We start from the raw sequence: 19,870 nt of genomic DNA, 5'->3' as shown, positions 1-19,870 counted from the left end.
CAAAAGTAAAAGGACAAAAGTTGTCAAGGAAGAACCAGGAAGAAAGCTGTGTGGTGCACAGAATATATCATAAAGAGTGTACAGGGTTACTGACATCAAGTTAGTTTAAAATTCGACGTTGGTTTGACATTTGGAAAATCATTCCTTTTCTTTGGTTATTGTAACATACAATATTTACTAAGATAACTTTTTGGTGGACAGACGGCATAATTCAGTAAAGTACAACCACAAACCTGCAGTAAACGGCACGTTACATATTTTATTTGAAAAAAGATTCAACTGGAGCGTACCGATTATGGCAATATGCATCACAGCTGGCGCTACCGAATTAGGGACCGTTAAAGAAGTACTGCAAGCTACCCAAAACGTTTACAGAGATGGAAACCTATTTGGTCTTCTTGTGGAGTTCAATTAAGACCAAGTTGTAAAACATAAATACGCACTGATATGCTGAAATATTAATTTTGTTAAATTGTTCTGCAATTATTAAATAAATGTGATAATTCTGGGGGAAAATCAAGATGTGGCAGTTTGCTGTTTAAAAAATATGTCGTTTATGTAAATATACAACTAAGGCCTTTGGGATAAAGTCTATATGTACTGGAATGTAAAAACAAGTTTCAAAGAGATCAATATTTCAAAAACAGGAAATCTATGTGGGTGATATTCATCAGTGTACTTCAAAGGTGGTTTGACAGGAACAGGTCACACGCTGATAGAGATTCATGGATTAATTTGATTTAAATTGCATTAAATAAATAGAATCAATATTTCCAAAACCGTGCCTTTTGTTATGTGAGGGGTATTAGGCTGTGTATATCAGAGATGGCTTGACATCATCAGACATCATCAAAGAAATGTATATATTCAATTGATTCATGTAACATAATTAGCATCAAATAAGGAAAATTATTATTGCAGCATATCAGCAGGTATTTCCCCACAACAAGATGGCTGCATGAGTTTCCTCCTCTGTCCTCTGTTAACGTTTTGTGCAGCTTGAAGTAGTTCTTTGACGATCCCTATTTTCCACAGAGGCGTAATGCTGGAGTTGGTCAGAATCAGAATCAGTTTTATCATCTTTACTGTCAATCAGCGCTTGACAAGATCAGAGCGTAACACCGTTTCTCAGGTCTCGGTGTGTGCAGCGTGGCTACTAAACAGCAAACAGCTAAAATAATAATAGAATACTAGAATAAAATATCTAAACTAGGTATAAACCAGAATAAACTAAGACAAAACCCCTGAAATACAAAAGAGATGTACAATTTTGCACAATTGTATGGCAGAACAGCAGAGACTTAAAGTGATCAGTACGAGTTGCAAGAGTAAGTGACGGCAGCAAAGAGACATCGGCGCGCTTCACCTTAATGTCTAATAAACAACGTGCAGTTAGCTGCGGGTTTGTGGTGCTGCTGCACTGAATTATGTCGTCCGTTAATGAAAAATCGTAGTAAATATTATATGTTTCAATAACCATTGAAGAGGAAAGGTTTTTTGAAAATCAAAGGAATGTTGAATATCACCCAGATTGCTATGTGGGAATGTAACTTTACCCCAGTAATAGCAGAAGATGCTTCGGGAAATTTTTATAAAATAATTCTTTGAGTTCCTTAGGTATCGTTCTGGTAGCCTCTAAATTTTGCCCAAGAATTACTTAAGTATTATTTATTAACTTTCCAATCATTAAAATCATTATCCAGACATAAAGTCACTTACGTAAAAATATTTGCAAACTTTTCTGGCATTTCAGTATAGCCATTGGGGGAATTGCGGTCTTCCTGTTTGCTAACATGAACAACGTAACACTCGCCGCTTTTAAAATTTATGGTCCAAAGCCAGGAATGGAATTAAGTAATGCCATGGAAAAAGGTGACTAAACGTAGTGGTGGCTGAGCCAATTCAGACAAGATTAATACTGATTATTGTTAAGGGGTAGAGTTTTACAAATAATGTGTTTTACCGAGGGCAGAAGGCTTATAATGCCGAGAGCGTCAACATGTCTGCGCAAGTTTATTTACAATTCAAGCTGGTTTATCCATGTAAGTAAAACTTTCAAAAATCGGTTTGTTTGGTTAGCATCTCGTGGCTGTCAGGATTTAAACTACAGCTGACTGGGCATGTTTGTGCAAGTTCTTTGGGCATTTTAGGCGTTTCATTTCGGGAAGGTCTGATCGCTTGTGTTTTTTTCAAATAGTGGATGCTTAAACAGGTTAGGGAAAATGTTAAGCTGCAATATGTTAAAGACCAATACAAACTTTTACGGGTTTGAAGGAGGAAGGATATGATCTTTCTTGGGACTCATAATATGCTATCAGAACTGGAAACTTCATTTTCAGAGTTTGTTTTGTTCACAATATTTACAACTAAAACGTCTGTGTTCAAATCAGTGAAGCTTTATTCGAACTGAGTGGTTTATATTCACATCCACACTCTCCTACAGGATCCCACCGTAGTGTTGTAGCAGTCCCAGTCCCTGCAGGTTCGGTACTCTCCAGGCCACAGGAAGTACTGGCGCCCCCTGTAGTTTGGATGCTCGTAGAACACCCAGTAGCCCTCCGTCACGTGGCAGGAGCTGACGTCATGGCAGTGGAAGCGCGGGTACATGCTGGGGCAGTCGTCAGTCAGGTCCATGTAGTGACCCATCATGTGAGGTCTGTGGTACAGCCTCATCCTGTACGAGCCGTGGTACTGTAGGACAAAGTGTGGACTTAGTGATATGGGCCTGGAGCTAAATGTGCAACTTTGAACCCCAGGAGGGACCTGCAGACTGCAGCTACATGAATCACCTGTAATAGCAGGATATACAAATTGCAGCTGACTTCCACCAAAGTACATCATACTAAACAGACATGATAGAGTTAAACCCAAAAACTCTACATGGATTAACAACCAAGCTGTACCATTTACACTGTTCTGTCCAGAATGTCTGTACTCTTACTGTACTCTCAGCACTGTCTGTCCTGCCCAGAACGTCTGTACTCTTACTGTACTCTCAGCACTGTCTGTCCTGCCTAGAACGTCCATACATTTACCATACTCTCAGCACTTTCTGTCCTGCCCAGAACATCTGTACTCTTACTGTACTCTCAGCACTGTCCTGCCCAGAATCTCTGTACTCTTACTTTACTCTCAGCACTCTGTACTGCCCAGAATTTCTGTACTCTTACTGTACTCTCAGCACTGTCTGTCCTGCCCAGAATGTCTGTACTCTTACTGTACTCTCAGCACTCTGTCCTGCCCAGAACGTCTGTACTCTTACTGTACTCTCAGCACTCTGTCCTGCCTAGAACGTCTATACATTTACCATACTCTCAGCACTTTCTGTCCTGCCCAGAACGTCTGTACTCTTACTGTACTCTCAGCACTCTGTCCTGGCCAGAATGTCTGTACTCTTAGCACTGTCTGTCCTGCCCAGAATGTCTGTACTCTTACTGTACTCTCAGCACTCTGTCCTGCCCAGAACGTCTGTACTCTTACTGTACTCTCAGCACTCTGTCCTGCCCAGAACGTCTGTACTCTTACTGTACTCTCAGCACTCCGTCCTGCCCAGAACGTCTGTACTCTTACTGTACTCTCAGCACTCTGTCCTGGCCAGAATGTCTGTACTCTTAGCACTGTCTGTCCTGCCCAGAATGTCTGTACTCTTACTGTACTCTCAGCACTCTGTCCTGGCCAGAATGTCTGTACTCTTAGCACTGTCTGTCCTGCCCAGAATGTCTGTACTCTTACTGTACTCTCAGCACTCTGTCCTGCCCAGAACGTCTGTACTCTTACTGTACTCTCAGCACTCTGTCCTGCCCAGAACGTCTGTACTCTTACTGTACTCTCAGCACTCTGTCCTGCCCAGAACGTCTGTACTCTTACTGTACTCTCAGCACTCTGTCCTGGCCAGAATGTCTGTACTCTTAGCACTGTCTGTCCTGCCCAGAATGTCTGTACTCTTACTGTACTCTCAGCACTCTGTCCTGCCCAGAACGTCTGTACTCTTACTGTACTCTCAGCACTCTGTCCTGCCCAGAACGTCTGTACTCTTACTGTACTCTCAGCATTCTGTCCTGCCCAGAATGTCTGTACTCTTACTGTACTCTCAGCACTCTGTCCTGCCCAGAATGTTTGTACTCTTACTGTACTCTCAGCACTTTCTGTCCTGCCAAGAATGTCTGTACTCTTACTGTACTCTCAGCACTCTGTCCTACCCACAATGTCTGTACTCTTAGCACTGTCTGTCCAGAACATCTTACAGTCTCTGCTGTGATTCTACCAGTGTGGACTGGTCTGGACAAACACTCACGGGTGGAAATAGACGGCAGGATCGTATGCAGTTGCTGAAGCCAGCCCAGCTGTGAAAGTGGCTGTACTCGCCCGGGTTCAGCACATACTGGTAGCCGCAGTAGTGTGGCTTCTCGTACAGGACCCAGTTGCCCCCCATCACCCGGATGGAGTTGCAGGAGCTGAAGTGCTGGAAGGTGTCCATGCAGTCGCTGGTACACTCGTAATAGCGACCCTGAAAGTCATGGCCTTCGTAGAAGATGATCTTATGGGGGTGGACATGGGCACAGGGACATTGGCGTGTTACTGGCCGTTATACACAGGCAGCGCTTCAGTGTCACTGCGCATTACACAGACAGGCTGGAACATTCCGTGTGTCAGGCCTTGGGGGAGCCTAGTAACAGCATGTCACATTCCTAAAGAAGCATTTTAAAAATAAATCCGCACTGTGAATGTAGAGGGAGGATGAGTGTCACTGTGGTGCTTTGAAGCCAGCCCCCACACACAGCCCGCCCGTGATCACAGCCCCTCAGCCAATCGCAGCTCCTCCCATAAGCAGACACCCCTCTCTACACCTGTACTTTCCCAGCTAACAACAACATTTATGGAACATTTATACAATATCATTCCAATTCTGAGACGTCAGCTGCGATTCCTCCATCATATCTGAGCTACAGAGAAACCATTACATCATCCAGTCATTTACAGAAAATAGGAAACGGTGCAGAAAAATCCTGATGACCTTGCAGTTCATACTGAGCCAGAAATGTGGCTCCATACTAATCAATTTCACTGATTCTTTCACTTAAAAAAAAGACTGTGGGTCTCGCACTTGTTGGCCAACTTCCTGCCTTACAGCCCTAGAGAACTGAAGCCCCCAGAAAGGAAGCTCAGCATGTGAGCGCTTCCATGTGCGCCTTCCTGCTCGTCTCCATCCGGGCCCTAGTGGCGGGGGCTCTCATACCTTTCCCATGGTGCAGCTCTGGTGGTCCGTGCCCTGGCACCGCTGCTGTGTGACGGACCTTATATGGGCCCTCAGCGGCTTTGTTCCAGCTGGGGGAGCCACTTGACCTGTCAGCATTTACAGTAAACCTTCAACAGAGCCGCCCCATACAAAGCCCCCCCCCCGCAGGCCTTTTCACTACAGGAAGCAGCACAGGCTGCCTCATTCTTTCCTGGACCATAGGTCACCTAGACAACAGGACCCCCCCCCCCCACCAGCTCACTCACAGGCGGCTCTCAGAGATGCAGACAAAGCACCGTGTCACGTGAAACGTCCCCAACAAACAAGTGCGACAAAGGATGGCAGGGAGCGTGCCATGCCTGTGTTTGGGGGACGCCAGCATCGCCTCGCAAACACTACAGAGCCCCCCATGCACAGGGAAGAAGGACCCCCCCCCCCCCCCCCCCCCCCAGTGAGTGACAGGACGGCCATCACGCCATGTGGATTGTGGATGAGGCCTCACAGGTACCACTGAAGTTAGGAGGGCATTCGCACACCAAAGCTGCACCTGTCTGAGCTGGATAGTGGCCATCTTCACCCAACGGTATTCCACAGCAGTTCCCAACAATTTAATCGCCATTAAATCAACCTTTAAATCATCTGTTTTGTTATTGTCCTCATCTTGGAGGCATATTCGTACATTTTATATCACCGTATAAAACACCCAAATTAAATCCACAACGGTAAATGTACAGAACACGCTAGTGGTATTTTCAGAGCTCCTGTGACGGTGTGCAGTTTCCGGTGGGGGTAACGCCATCCTCAGGACCCCAGGCTGCTTTAATACAGGCAGCTTTTAACGGATTCATACTGCACGTAAGCTGCATAAATAACAATCCGACAAATACACAAATATAAAAACGCCCGTAGGTGCGAAATTACTTCGCCAGTGTCCAGAGCCAGACAATGCGCAGAAACCAGGAATAATTTAAAGTATATTGTGGCATCAGCGGGCCTGCAATTAGTCACCGCGCGGTTAAACGGTTAATCTGTGCCGAAGCGCCGTGTGATCGCGGGATCCTGCCAAGTCGCCGACCTGAGTGACACCTCAGTCCGCACCGGTGCCGCAAAGCTCCGGGCGGCCGCGCCTGCCTGTGCCAGGGCCGCCCATCTATCGGCGCTGCCAGACGGCGGGACTTAACGGCGATGCCTGTGATGTGTGCCTCGGGATAATTAAGACAGCGGCGTACTGCTAAATGCGAGGAAGGCTTCGCTTACACCGCCTACATTAATTGTATATTTATGTTTTAAATGGGTTATTTTGCTTCTATTATTTCGGCTTCGGGTTTCAGTGTGCGCTTTCCACAATGAAGGAACAAGTCTGTAAAAATTATTAATACACAACGGTTTGTCTTTTTGAGGCAGTTACTGTGCAGGATATAGTAAGTAAGTCGTGTATAGGCTTATATATAGCATGCATGTCTTACGCAGTAGGCATCGTATTGCTGGAGGCATAGCGAGGGTTGATGCCCGCTGCGACCCGCACTGCCTTCCGCCGTAATCATTATAATAAAAACATTACAATAAAAAGCGCTCCTCGGGTAGGTTACAGATAAAAATGTCCACTGCCATGTCCTAAACCGGCCGTCCCGCCAGGTTAATCGCTACTCATATCGAAATTATAAGCGTCCTTTCTTTAGACATATAGCCTGGTTTGATGCTCTACGTCAGTCCCCACGGCCAAAACTTTTCAACATAAAGATCGAGTTACCTCTGTGATCTGCTCAGGTTTTTAAGTCATTGTGTTTGCTGACACATGATGGATTAAATATATGCAGTTTTTAATCGCCTTACGCCAGTGTTAAGACAATGCAGCGCCATAAAAACACATCAAATGTAGCGGCTGAACGAGCAGGGAATTCAGGCAGCGAGTTGACGTTTCGGCCTGCTCTCGCAATCTTTAAATACATAATCACATGTGATACGATTTTTTATTTCCTCAAATTTGTCATCAAAGTAAATGTGTTCTGACAACAGTTAGTGACAAGCACGTCAAAGAACTGAAAGTTTGCTGTACCGGCGGTATCAATTATTGATCGCATCGCCCCCGACCAGATTCCAGGTGCCTCTGATAATGAAATACACGATTTTAAAAATAAATAATGGAGTAAGGTCGGCCCTATTGTTGTGAAGGCTTATGAGTTTGATTGACTGCCTGAACATCCTCTCCGTTTCCCAGTAAGTACATCAAAGGCACACGCTCTCTTTGCCCAAGGCCACTTGCAATTTATTTAGAGGCTTGTGTTGATGTCCCAGCAGGTAACAATATTGGACTGAGACACTCCAGATAATCATCGCTTTGAGGTGTCCTCCCCCCGTCTCTCTCTTGTGATTAGGGACATGCCGAAGAAGATATTTCCCTCACTTGTTCTTTAAAATATTAACGGCTGGTGCTAAAATTGGTTCTCTACTATGGACTTTCTGCACAGAAATATAAGCGGACAACCAAATGCTTTGTCATTAACAGCCTTAATATCCGTTATTATTATTGCTCTATCATTTACATCACTTAAAGACCGTTTACGTAATACAATTTAATGTGCTCCAGCGATATGATATGATATGATCCAGCTGTATACAACGCGTACGTTAAAAATAATAAAGAATTTACTGCAATTGCACTTATGTTATTACATTTAATTTGCATCGAGCTACCAGGAATATTTCATTTTACTGTAGGCCTTGTGAAACGAATTTGTTTGCTACAAGAATTGTGCTTTTAACATTAAGATTGATTCAGTGCGCAAAGCGGACACAGTATTGGTTTAACAGTATAGTCCGTTTAGGCGAAAGCAAATGCTGTCAATATACTGGTACGTTGGTAGTTTGTTTTATGTGCAATAAGGCGCCATTAATAATAAACGTGCCGTACGTCCATCTGGCCGGTCTCAATTCATGCAATCGGCCAACAAGCCCGATTTATTCCCCTTTTTTATTTCCCACGCCTTCACGAATCCCGTTTTAAATTAAAATGATAAATATCCCGTTTTACGTATCGTTTAACTTGCTGTGCAGTTTTTACATATGCCACTTTTTATTAAAAATATTTTCCCAAACTTGGCTTTAAAATGTTATGTTAACAAAGGCCGCTCAGCTGAATGAGCGGTATTACAGGGCTAGCTTTTCGGGGCATGTCGGTATTGAATTAAGCCGCGGTTTAGGTTTGCTAAGATAATATGGAAAAGACATCGAGCCTGTTTACGCTGCCGGACGAAAGGTGACGGCGCGGTGCCGCCCGCTCGCCAGTCCCCACTGCGGCTCTTGCCTTACACATTCACGGCTTTATTTTCCACAGAGCGCCGGTGTTTCGTAGAAATGCTCCAATATTCAAATAAATTACGAAACGCGCGACTTTCCCCCACAGTGTGTTCCCACTTTAGCTATAAAGAGGAAGTAAAAAGGAAATTATAAAATGTTTTTTTATTATGTTAGTTTTTTTATTAGCATTTTATTGGAATTTAAAAAAGAGAATTTGTTATTAAAACATTTTTTCGTTAAACGTTCCAATCGTTGTTTAGCAAAAATAATTTCATTAAGAAAACCTAAGCCTTTTGAATTTAACATAATTTTATTATTAATGTAATTGTTATATTTTTGTTTAACGCTCTTATTTTCACAGAATCTGTATATAATTGACAATTTATGTTTTCCCTTTTATTCGACGTCGAAAGGTCAGAACTTGTTACTCTTTTCTCACTGTAATAGCTATTGTAATTACGCATTATGCATTATGCAGTGCAAAACATTTTTACTATACTGTAGCATACAGTATTTTTTATCAATAATATTAAAACAAACAAAATCAAGCTTAGAAGACCGACCCAAACGCGATGTATAAAATGAACAGAAGAGCTTTGTGACACTTTGCTTTTTGTAGTGAAATTTAGCTTATTTGTTGTTATTGCTGTTTAATTTGGTTTAAAATAAAATAAAATAACGTGCGTGAGATACTCAGTGATTTTACTGCTGTGCATATGCCCGTCAGCATCTTTTACTAACTGCCTCTTGAAATATAAAGGCATTTAACAGTAGAGGGCACCAGAACCCAAATTATTAGTGTCCCAGTTCTACCGCTCAGGATTTTTGCAGCTCCCGACCTGTGTCCCTCCATTTAAGGATTTGTAAACTGGGTCTTGGAAGGTGTCCACGGGAAACGGTGGGGGCGTAGATATGTATTTATTTGATCTGTTATCCCTTTTGCCCTAAATCCTATCTGCCTCTGCAGGCAGCAGTGAGAGCAGGGAAGCCTAGCTAGGTCACTGTAAGCCATCCGCACAGGTGCCGCTGTGAGAGGCTGACCTATGGAACAGGCCTCAGTGAGCAAAGCGCCTGCTGTAGGGAGTATGGTCAATCAGCATGGGCTGTCAGTGTGGCTCCCTCAGGATCCACACGGCATCGGCAGGTAAGCATCACTCTCTTTGAAGACGGCATCCACAAACATGCAGGTCATCTTCATTTCCCCCAACCAGCAATTTCTCTGTGCATCCGTATTGCTGATGTCGATGACATGTAGCTATTTTAAGTGTAACACATGAGTCATGTCAAGATCTGGGGATTTTTCCTACACAAAACTAGAGCCTCTACCTACACGCGTCCAACACCAAGGATCTCCAGCATCGTCCGAGCTGCAGGACTGCCAGTGACTCCAGTCTTTGTCCCCATTACGCAAACTCTAGGGGGAAGTATATGTGTGTTCATAAGTGCTATTTCCAAACTCCAGGAAATCCAGGAAGCAGGCCAGTCTTTAGGAGGACACAATAAATTAAGACATAGGATGCAAAATACATCTTTCATGATGAATGCTTATGCTAATTTGTATTTGTTTGCATTTTGCCCACTGTTGTGCTTCGGTAAATATGTACGGTCGCTCGAAGTTTGAGCCGCACTCAAAGCCCGGACTGTCACGCGTCAGCTTTGAATCCCGTTTTAATTTTTAACGTACAAGTTGTCAGAATGCCTTCAGGAGTGATTGACAGCGCCGTCCCAAAGCAGGAGCGCTTGGCAGGCATCTGCCTTTGTCAGAGACAGCGAGGAGAAGCAACAAAGGGAGAGGGGGAGAGGAAAGAAGCCAACACATAAATAAAACAAAACTCCAAAATTATTCAATAAAAAGAAAATTAAGTTTACACACTTTTGTCGAGTGTTTCGAGAAAGACTACACCTAAGGATTCACTTTACTTGTAGCTGAAAGCACATAATGAGGTCTTTCTTGGTTGGTCTTGAAATACAACCTAAACACTGCAGGTTCTCAGTCGAAGTAATTTAACTAAAAGAATAAAATCTCCATTTATCTTCATCATGGCTGATATTTTATGCGTTAACAGTGGAATATGTAAGGGGCTTAAGCAGGGAGCTGTAATTCCTCTCTACCCTGTAGTGCAAAGAATCCCAGGTGTATGGACATGAATAAATGAGTGGGCTGAAACACCTTCCAGTTGCTGGTCCTTCACCTGTTACGACACTTATCATAATTATTATGAATGGTGTACTGAATGCCGTAAAGACTCCTTACAGAAGGCAGTGATGTACGTACAACAAGCATCATTTTATACAGGTTAATATACGTTAATCGGAATCTGATGATTATATATACATAATGTATACAATGCAACTGTTGTTTATGTAGTGATAGATAATACAGACCTCTGGTCATCAACTGACGGATTCTGTTCTGCAATCGGCCGGTCCCCCTCACCCCCCCCCCCACCTTCCTCTTCCCTGGTCAGTAAATTTAATCATCGGGGGGCCCCAGTTTTCGGAGGCAGCGGACCTTGGCTTTGTGTTGCCGATGCAATTTGGCCCTCAGGAAAAAAATGTTAAGGACCCCTGACATGCAGCGTGTTCCTGAGTTAAGAAGGGAGGGGCTCACCTTTCGCTTCTGTAACCAATCACAGTCTTTGTAGTATGACATCACCGCATAAATTAAAACCAGTGCTTTCTGTTTAGTGGCAAGGTGCACAGATTTCGAAAGCACCCATTTTATTGTGTGTGAATTTCGTTAAGGGATGTGTCACACAGGGGCATCCTTACCTGTAAAGGCTGTACAGAGCGATGAGAAGGTGCAGCTTTATTTCAGGATGATGTAATAATAATAATAACAATATCAACAATAATAATAATTCTTATTATGTAAAAGGCTAAGATGTTACTACTACTACTACTACTAATAATAATAATAAGGACTTGGTCACCATAAGCACAGGTTCCCCCACTGAGTCACGCCAACTTTAGCCAAATGTTTGGAAGCCTTGACTTTGAAAATGAGAAAAACTGAACCAATGTGGTCATGAGAACCAATGAAGACTGTGATTGGCTAAAGAACTGCAACACAAGCCCCTCCCTTGTTGACCCAGGGACACATTGAACTCAGGAAAATAAGGATATCTCCCCGATCCAGGACTTTTGTCTGTAGAGTTTACATACACCTGTATCTTTATCTTTTACTGCATTATATATACCTCTTATGAACTGGTTTCTACATTATACATACCTGTTTTTAAAAATTTAATACTACATAGGACTGTTATGTGTTGAGTTCTACATCATTCACGCCTATGGCTTATATAGTACTACATCACTTATACCTTCTATGCGTTGAGTTCTACATTGAAGCTTTTTATTTAGTACTATACCGCATATACCTGCTATGTGTGTAATTGTACATTTTATATACCCAATGTTTATCTAGTACTACACCACCTATACCTTTATGTGTTGAGTTCAACCTTGTACCTGTTTTTATTTAATACCACATCACATAGACCTGCCATGGGTCAAATTTTACATTGTATACATTTGTTGTTTATTTAGTACTTCATCACATATACATTCTATGTGTTGAGTTCTACCTTGTACCTGTTACTGCTGGCAATGTGAATCAATCTCTTGTTTCAGTTATACCCATAATAACAGACCCCATAGCTCATACTCCTGAAGGAGACCCCACAGGACCCCCCGAGGGACATGGTCATATGCCTTTTCCAAGTCAACGAAACACATGCAGACTGGTTGGGCAAACTCCCATGAACTCTCCAGTAGATTAGCTGGTCCAGTATTCCGACCAGGATGGAATCCACACTGTTTCTCCTGGATCCGAGGTCCTACCAACCAGTGGACCCTCCCCTCCAGTACCCCGGCATAGACCTTCACAAGGAGGCTGAGGAGTGTGATTCCTCTGAAGCTGGAACACATCCTCCGGTCTGCTTTCTTAAGGATTAGGACCACCACCCTGGTCTGCTAATCCAAAGGCACTGTCCCCAACCTCCATGCAACGTTAAAGAGGCATGTCAGTTAAAACAGCCTTTCCCCAACCCTCCAGAGTGTGGCTGCTGTGTGTGGCAGGCCTTCCCCAACCCTATAGAGAGTGGCTGCTGTGTGTGGCAGGCCTTTCCCCAACCCTCCAGAGTTTGCCTGCTGTGTGTGACAGGCCTTCCCCAACCCTCCAGAGTGTGGCTGCTGTGTGTGGCAGGCCTTCCCCAACCCTATAGAGAGTGGCTGCTGTGTGTGGCAGGACTTCCCCAAACCCTCCAGAGAGTGGCTGCTGTGTGTGGCAGGCCTTTCCCCAACCCTCCAGAGTGTGCCTGCTGTGTGTGACAGGCCTTCCCCAAACCCTCCAGAGAGTGGCTGCTGTGTGTGGCAGGCCTTTCCCCAACCCTCCAGAGTGTGCCTGCTGTGTGTGACAGGCCTTCCCCAACCCTATAGAGAGTGGCTGCTGTGTGTGGCAGGCCTTCCCCAACCCTATAGAGAGTGGCTGCTGTGTGTGGCAGGCCTTCCCCAAACCCTCCAGAGAGTGGCTGCTGTGTGTAGCAGGCCTTCCCTGACACTCCAGAGAATGGCTTTTGTATGTGGCAGGCCTTCCCCAAAGCCTCCAGAGAGTGGCTGCTGTGTGTGACAGGCCTTCCCCAACCCTTCAGACAACAGCTGCTGCTTGTGGCAGGCCTTCTTTTACCTTCCGAAAAGCAGATGCTGTGTGTGGCAGGCCTGCTGTCCATCCCAGCCTCACAGACCTCAGTAGTTCACTAGTCCCTCAGTCACTCAAAGCCAGTGTCTTCTGCTTCTGCTACTTATGTATTCATTTATTTGTATTTATTTTTGTCATATCCAAGAAAATAAAGACATTAATCTTTTAACTGAAACCGGGGAATGTAAACATGACTTTGTGAGGCAGACCTTGTGTGTCATGCCTTTGACAGCGAGGCCTTGAGTCGTTTTGAAGACCGCAGGTCTTTGAGAAGCTTCTCTTCTGTCAGTGGGGTTGAGAGGGGTTCAAAGGGCATCGACACGGCAGGCTGCAGCGCGCTCCTGTATTGAGACATGTCTTTCTTTCCAGAAGGTGCTCAGGGGAGAGGTGCTTAGCGCACAGCAATCAATTTACTCACATTAAATTTAAAATAATCTATGCTAACATAGAGAAAATATAAGCCGGAGTTTCACAGTGTGTCTTTCTTTGGCTGTATCTCCAGGTTCGTCACACCGCTCTCAGTAGGTTTCATTATCACATCATCAGATACGGACTCCACCGGTTGGGAGCACATACACCTGCATTCTTCATCTATTTCTCTCCATCCTGGGAGCTCTTCTGGGATTGTCCGGAGGCAGTCCTCCCTGTATGCTGTGATTTCTCTCTTTCAGAATGACCGAGTTGGAGGAATTCCATGAGGACGAACAGAAGATGTGATCGGAAGCAGATCCACATCATGTTGGGATTGTTGTGCTGTTTCCATAGTGGCATAACAGCGACAGTCTGCTGCTTGTGAGTCTGTCAAGCCAGTTATTGTAATCTATTGACATACTGTAACTGAGTACAATAACAAAAAATGCCTGAAACAGGAACAAACTTATGGACAGACAGCGCGGTACAAGTCAAGAAGCTTGAGGAACTCTCCTGGATTGTGTCTATCTGGAGAACATCTGTTGTGCGTTAACCCGAGAGTCACAGACGTCCTCTCTGTGAGTTTGGAAATGCAGAGAGGAGCTACGGGGCAGAACTTTTCACCAGGCTTTTTATTATCACTGCCAGTAGGTTTTTAAAGAAAACATGTGTGTGTTTGATAACAGCTTGACATTTGACAGTTTGTTCAGACCAATCAGCTGCTGTTTCATGTCGACTGGTACAATGCGAGCGAGTCTGGCTCATCCTGCTGCCTGTGCTGCCCGTGTTATCAAAGGCAGCCCGGGGTCTCCAACTCTGCCTCGGCAGCCGCCCCCCACTCCTCAAAGCATGGTCCAGAAGGCCACCCCACGATGCTGACGGCTGAGATCCTCTCAAGCTGTTGCCTTAGCGTTGCAGCAATGTGGTCAAATGTTCTGCTTCATAACCACAATTACCAGAGGCTGATACTCACCTTGATGTGCTGTGCAGACACACACACACACACCCCTTCCTATCCCACCCATATTCACTTAAACAACTACTGCCTTCTCACAGACTAAAGTGCACTTCCCCAAGTGCTGGTCTTTTCCTCTTCCTGCTCCTCTTTGATGATGACTGGGAGAAAAGAGAAGACTAGCCCAGTTAGAGAAGGGCTGCCAGGTGACATGATCCAGTCACACAGGAAAAGCAATAAGCCATCCACAGGACCTGACTGGATCTGTTACCCAATTAAAGGAGGGCATACCCACAGCTCTCAGTGGTATATGATTCTCATATGCAATAGGAAAGTAAAGTAATGAAACAATGATTGAGGCACCTTCTACCAACTCCAGAAGAACAAACACAATCATTGTCACGTTATTCCCTTATGCATTTGCTCAGGACCCCAAAGCCTGCTTCAGGACCCCAGAACCTACTTCACCATAGTATAGCCTGCTTCAGGACCTCAGAGCCTGCTTCACCATAGTATAGCCTGCTTCAGGACCTCAGAGCCTGCTTCACCATAGTATAGCCTGCTTCAGGACCTCAGAGCCTGCTTCACCATAGTATAGCCTGCTTCAGGACCTCAGAGCCTGCTTCACCATAGTATAGCCTGCTTCAGGGCCTCAGAGCCTGCTTCAGGACCCCAGAACCTGCTTCACCATAGTAAAGCCTTCTTCAGGACCTTGGAGCCTGCTTCAGGACCTCAGAGCCTGCTTCAGGACCCCAGAACCTGCTTCACCATAGTAAAGCCTTCTTCAGGACCTTGGAGCCTGCTTCAGGACCTCAGAGCCTGCTTCAGGACCTCAGAGCCTGCTTCAGGACCCCAGAACCTGCTTCACCATAGTAAAGCCTTCTTCAGGACCTCAGAGCCTGCTTCAGGACCTTAGAGCCTGCTTCAGGACCTCAGAGCCTGCTTCAGGACCCCAGAACCTGCTTCACCATAGTAAAGCCTTCTTCAGGACCTTGGAGCCTGCTTCAGGACCTCAGAGCCTGCTTCAGGACCTCAGAGCCTGCTTCAGGACCCCAGAACCTGCTTCACCATAGTAAAGCCTTCTTCAGGACCTTGGAGCCTGCTTCAGGACCTCAGAGCCTGCTTCAGGACCTCAGAGCCTGCTTCAGGACCCCAGAACCTGCTTCACCATAGTAAAGCCTTCTTCAGGACCTCAGAGCCTGCTTCAGGACCTCGGAGCCTGCTTCAGGACCTCGGAGCCTGCTTCAGGACCTCAGAGCCTGCTTCAGGACCTCGGAGCCTGCTTCAGGACCTTGGAGCCTGCTTCAGGACCTCGGAGCCTGCTTCAGGACCTTGGAGCCTGCTTCAGGACCTTAGAGCCTGCTTCAGGACCTTAGAGACTGTTTCACCATAGTAAAGCCTGCTTCAGGACCTCAGAGCCTGCTTCACCATAGTATAGCCTGCTTCAGGACCTTGGAGCCTGAATCGGGCTTGACAGATGGAGGTTTATGTTGAGGCACATTTAGCGCTGTGTTGCTTCATGGGCAATATCCACCAAGCTTTATCGGGGTAAGAGGACACACAAGACACCTCTTCATGGGGCATTATGAGGATGAGTCAGACCAAGTAAGAAAATCCGCAGAAGTACTCAGAGCCTTATAGATGTCATGTCCAAGTAATGATGGTCCAGACCAGCCTGGGGAATGTTTTTACCACATTATTCTTCAAGATGAAGGGATGATGATGATGATGATGATGACGATGATGATGATGATAAGAAGGCACAATAGTAGGATAAAATGAAACATATTGCAGATGGTATCCCTTACAGAGACACTGTTCAGCTCAGGAGTTTAAGGGAAGGTTTCAAGAAGATCAAGAATGGATCCAGTAAAGGGCATCAGAACCTTGTGTACCAACAGTGAAGGGAAGATGTCAATCTTCATGTTCTTATTTTGTTTTCAGTAATCAATGTGGAACCTACAGGAACCATCTGAATACTAAAAGCATGGATGATGTCCAAGAAGAAATAGCTCAACTCCTAATGGAATACTTCCTGGTGCTAATTTCTGGTGGCCTCTAAGCATTCCATTGGCCTTTGGATCCTGTCTCCATTGTTCCTCTAATTCTGATTTAAAGCTTCCAGGAAAATTCAGTCGATGATGTTAAATGATGTCACTCTGCCTTCTACCTGATCTTTGACAAGCTCAAGGCAGCTGGAATGACAACCTCGAGTATAGGGTTCACCAACAGAAACTCTTCAGAAGGCTCTGTAAAAGGTAGGAGATCACCTTATTCTTGGTTAAAGTCTAGAAGATTCATTTTTGCAGGCAAGAACTGCGTAGGAAAAGTGAGCAGGGAGTAGATTCTCCAAAGGGACACGTGGTGTTGCTGTTCTACACCTGCCCCATTGGATATTGATCAACCTACATCAGTTGAGCCATTTTTCATCCTACCTTTTTGAAGTCTGAAAGATTACATCACGAAGTTTCTGCACAAGCCTTCTGAAGATCCACCAAAACTCCCATAATGCAATTTTACATTCTATGGCTCAGCGCTGAGCATTATGAACATCATCTAACCCCTGAACCATCATGATTCTTTTTATAGTCCTCACCATTGTCCTCTGCATTGACAGCATCTGCTCATCCATGGTTCTCATCCTCATCTTCTCCATCTTCAGCCTCAGACAGCTACACGCTACTCCCAAAATCAGACAGGGGCGTGGTCAGCCTATCAGCACAGACAGTCAACGGGGGCGAGACCCCATCGATTTTGGTAGGCTCACTGCCTTCATTCATGTCTGTAGCACAACACACAGCACCATTACATTTACTGGAGTGTTTCGAGGTGGATAAGCGCAGTGCAACTGGAGGTGACAACCAGTAATTTAAGGATCAAACTAATTATCTCCCTCTGGCTCCTCCTGTTTCAGTTCTAAGCTTCTACCTCAAAAGGAAGCGCACCCTTGCAGAGCATAAAAATTTGAGCACCCCCAGGCATTTGGAGGATATGTGATGCTCCTGGGTTCAAATGGTGCTGAAGTGTGTTTCAGGTCCACATATTAGTGACTCTAAGCCGGAGCCAAAGCTAGCAGAGTAGAGGAGGGCGGAGCTCCGCCTCAGCACCATGCTGATCCTGGGTGGGACACCTTCTCCACCAACGGCTGAAGCAAAGTAGTATTTCGCAGCTGAAGTGAAGCTTCCCGTCGTGCTGAATTCTGCACGTGGGATTTAATTAAAAGAAGGTGAGTGCTGTTAATTTCAGATCTAACGTCAGAGCGGTGTGTGTGGGGGCTGGATGTGCGGGAAACCTCCTCTCATCTCGCTGTGCCGTATTAATCAGAGGTAAGAACAATGTTGCAGTAAGAAGCACAGTGTCCCGTTTCGGATAAGACGTCTTCTGCTCATGATCCTGCTTACCGAGGCGTCCTCTCTTATCATCATGAAAGCCATATTTGAATGTGTGTTTAAAAACAATGATAAAAAAGCAAACATATGGGCCTGTATGGACGGATACAATATGGTGGGGCTCCTATACACAGCCGTATCTGCGAAGCCTTCATCCTGGCTGATCGTACCATATGCTCGTCCTTCCTGGTGGCTGCGACTCGTCGCATGGCGTTTTCGCATGGAGAGCAGCTCGCGTTATCTCTGCATCTTCACCAGTAGCCTCAACATCCGCGTGCTGCGCTCCATCCAGGCTCCGCGCCTCTGATCTCTGCTCATTGTGTAACATTGGAAAATAGAGCATTTTCTCTGCGCCTCTGTCTCTCTCAGCTTACAGTTCAGTATTGACTGTTTGTGTTTTAATGTTGTGGAGCAGCCCCGGGCGGGTGCTCCGGGTTGGGGGGGGTGTTTTTTTTTCTTGACACACTTACGCCCCCGCTGTGAACTTGTGCTCCCAGCTCTCCCATAAGAAGCACTAAGAGCACCTCCCTAACCGGGAGGTTTATGAAAGCCGGCACCCAGAAAACACACACACGCATAGACACACACACACACACACACACACGCACCCATAGACACACACGCATAGACACACATACATAGACACACACACACCGACACATACACACACAAGCATAGACACACACATGCATGGACACACACATGCACATACTTACACACACAGACACACACATGCATAGACACACACACACCGACACACGCAGACAAACACACACACACATACATAGACACATATAAACACATACAAATAAACACATTTAAACACACACATATAAACACATACATGTACAATAAACACGTATAAATAAATGCACACGTACAAACACAAATAAATACACACATATAAACAGAAATACATATAAACAGAAACATATATAAACACACAGACAGTTATAAATAAACATGCACACAGTTATGCACAAATGAATACACATATAAAAACACACAAGGACGAATACACACACAAGCCTGCATTAATAAATACACATATGTACAAATGAACACCGACACAAACACACATATAAATAAACACATATCCACATACAAATAAACACACATGTAAACATGCACACACAAATAAATGTACAAATGAACATGTATAAATACGCATAGACATATAAATAAATATAAACATGTACAAATAAACGTATATATAAATGCACATATATAAAGAAATACACACATGCATAAATACACACACATCAATAAACACACAGCTGCATGAACACACACAGTTATGCACAAATAAATGCACACGTGATCGGCATCATACACTGACGAGCAGACTTGGGAATAACTGTTTTGTTAAACTGACATTTTTGTGTTGTGAAGTTGATTTTTTTGAATGTATTTTTTTGTGAATTCCTGATCGTGCTGTAATGAGTGCCGAGGTTTCGTCCATTAAAAATAACTGTCAATGGGAATTGCATCTCGTAGCACTTGTGACATTGCTCTCATTGGAGGGCATGAGAGGGACGTGTGTGATTATGTTTCTGCTGTCCCACGGTAACAGAGACAAACAACAGGAGATCTGGAGGAAGCCCGCTGAAGCGCTGGGTGATTCGGGCAAACCCTCTGGTCTAGTGAAGGTCAGCACTCGGCACCTTCACCCCTGCTAACGAGGCCTTGGATCAGCACTGCCGGTGGGAGGGCAGTGCGCTGCTGGTGGGGGGGCAGTGCGCTGCCCATGCCTAGATGCTCAGCCTGCACCTGTGCTGTAGCTCCTGCTCTAACGCACTGAAGCACACACTGCTTGCTAAATATAAATATTCAGTTTGCAGTGTAGTGCACCGCAGTGCCACCTCTGTGGGCGCATGGAG

General features: G+C 45.0%; 1 protein-coding gene across 1 annotated transcript; it reads right to left on the bottom strand.

Annotated features, from left to right (window-relative positions):
- Positions 1 to 2,421: 2,421 nt before the first annotated feature.
- Positions 2,422 to 7,331, bottom strand: crygmxl2 (crystallin, gamma MX, like 2). The gene is made up of 4 exons (XM_048988295.1): positions 7,293 to 7,331; positions 5,237 to 5,343; positions 4,295 to 4,537; positions 2,422 to 2,691 (listed from the first exon to the last, which is right to left on the bottom strand). Exons 1-4 carry the CDS (start codon positions 7,315 to 7,317, stop codon positions 2,422 to 2,424), a joined length of 645 nt encoding a protein of 214 aa, XP_048844252.1. The 5' UTR covers positions 7,318 to 7,331.
- Positions 7,332 to 19,870: the final 12,539 nt, after the last annotated feature.

This window comes from Brienomyrus brachyistius, chromosome 20 (assembly GCF_023856365.1).
Source record: "Brienomyrus brachyistius isolate T26 chromosome 20, BBRACH_0.4, whole genome shotgun sequence".
Taxonomy (NCBI): domain Eukaryota; kingdom Metazoa; phylum Chordata; class Actinopteri; order Osteoglossiformes; family Mormyridae; genus Brienomyrus; species Brienomyrus brachyistius.
This window is presented reverse-complemented; position numbering and strand designations above follow the sequence as displayed.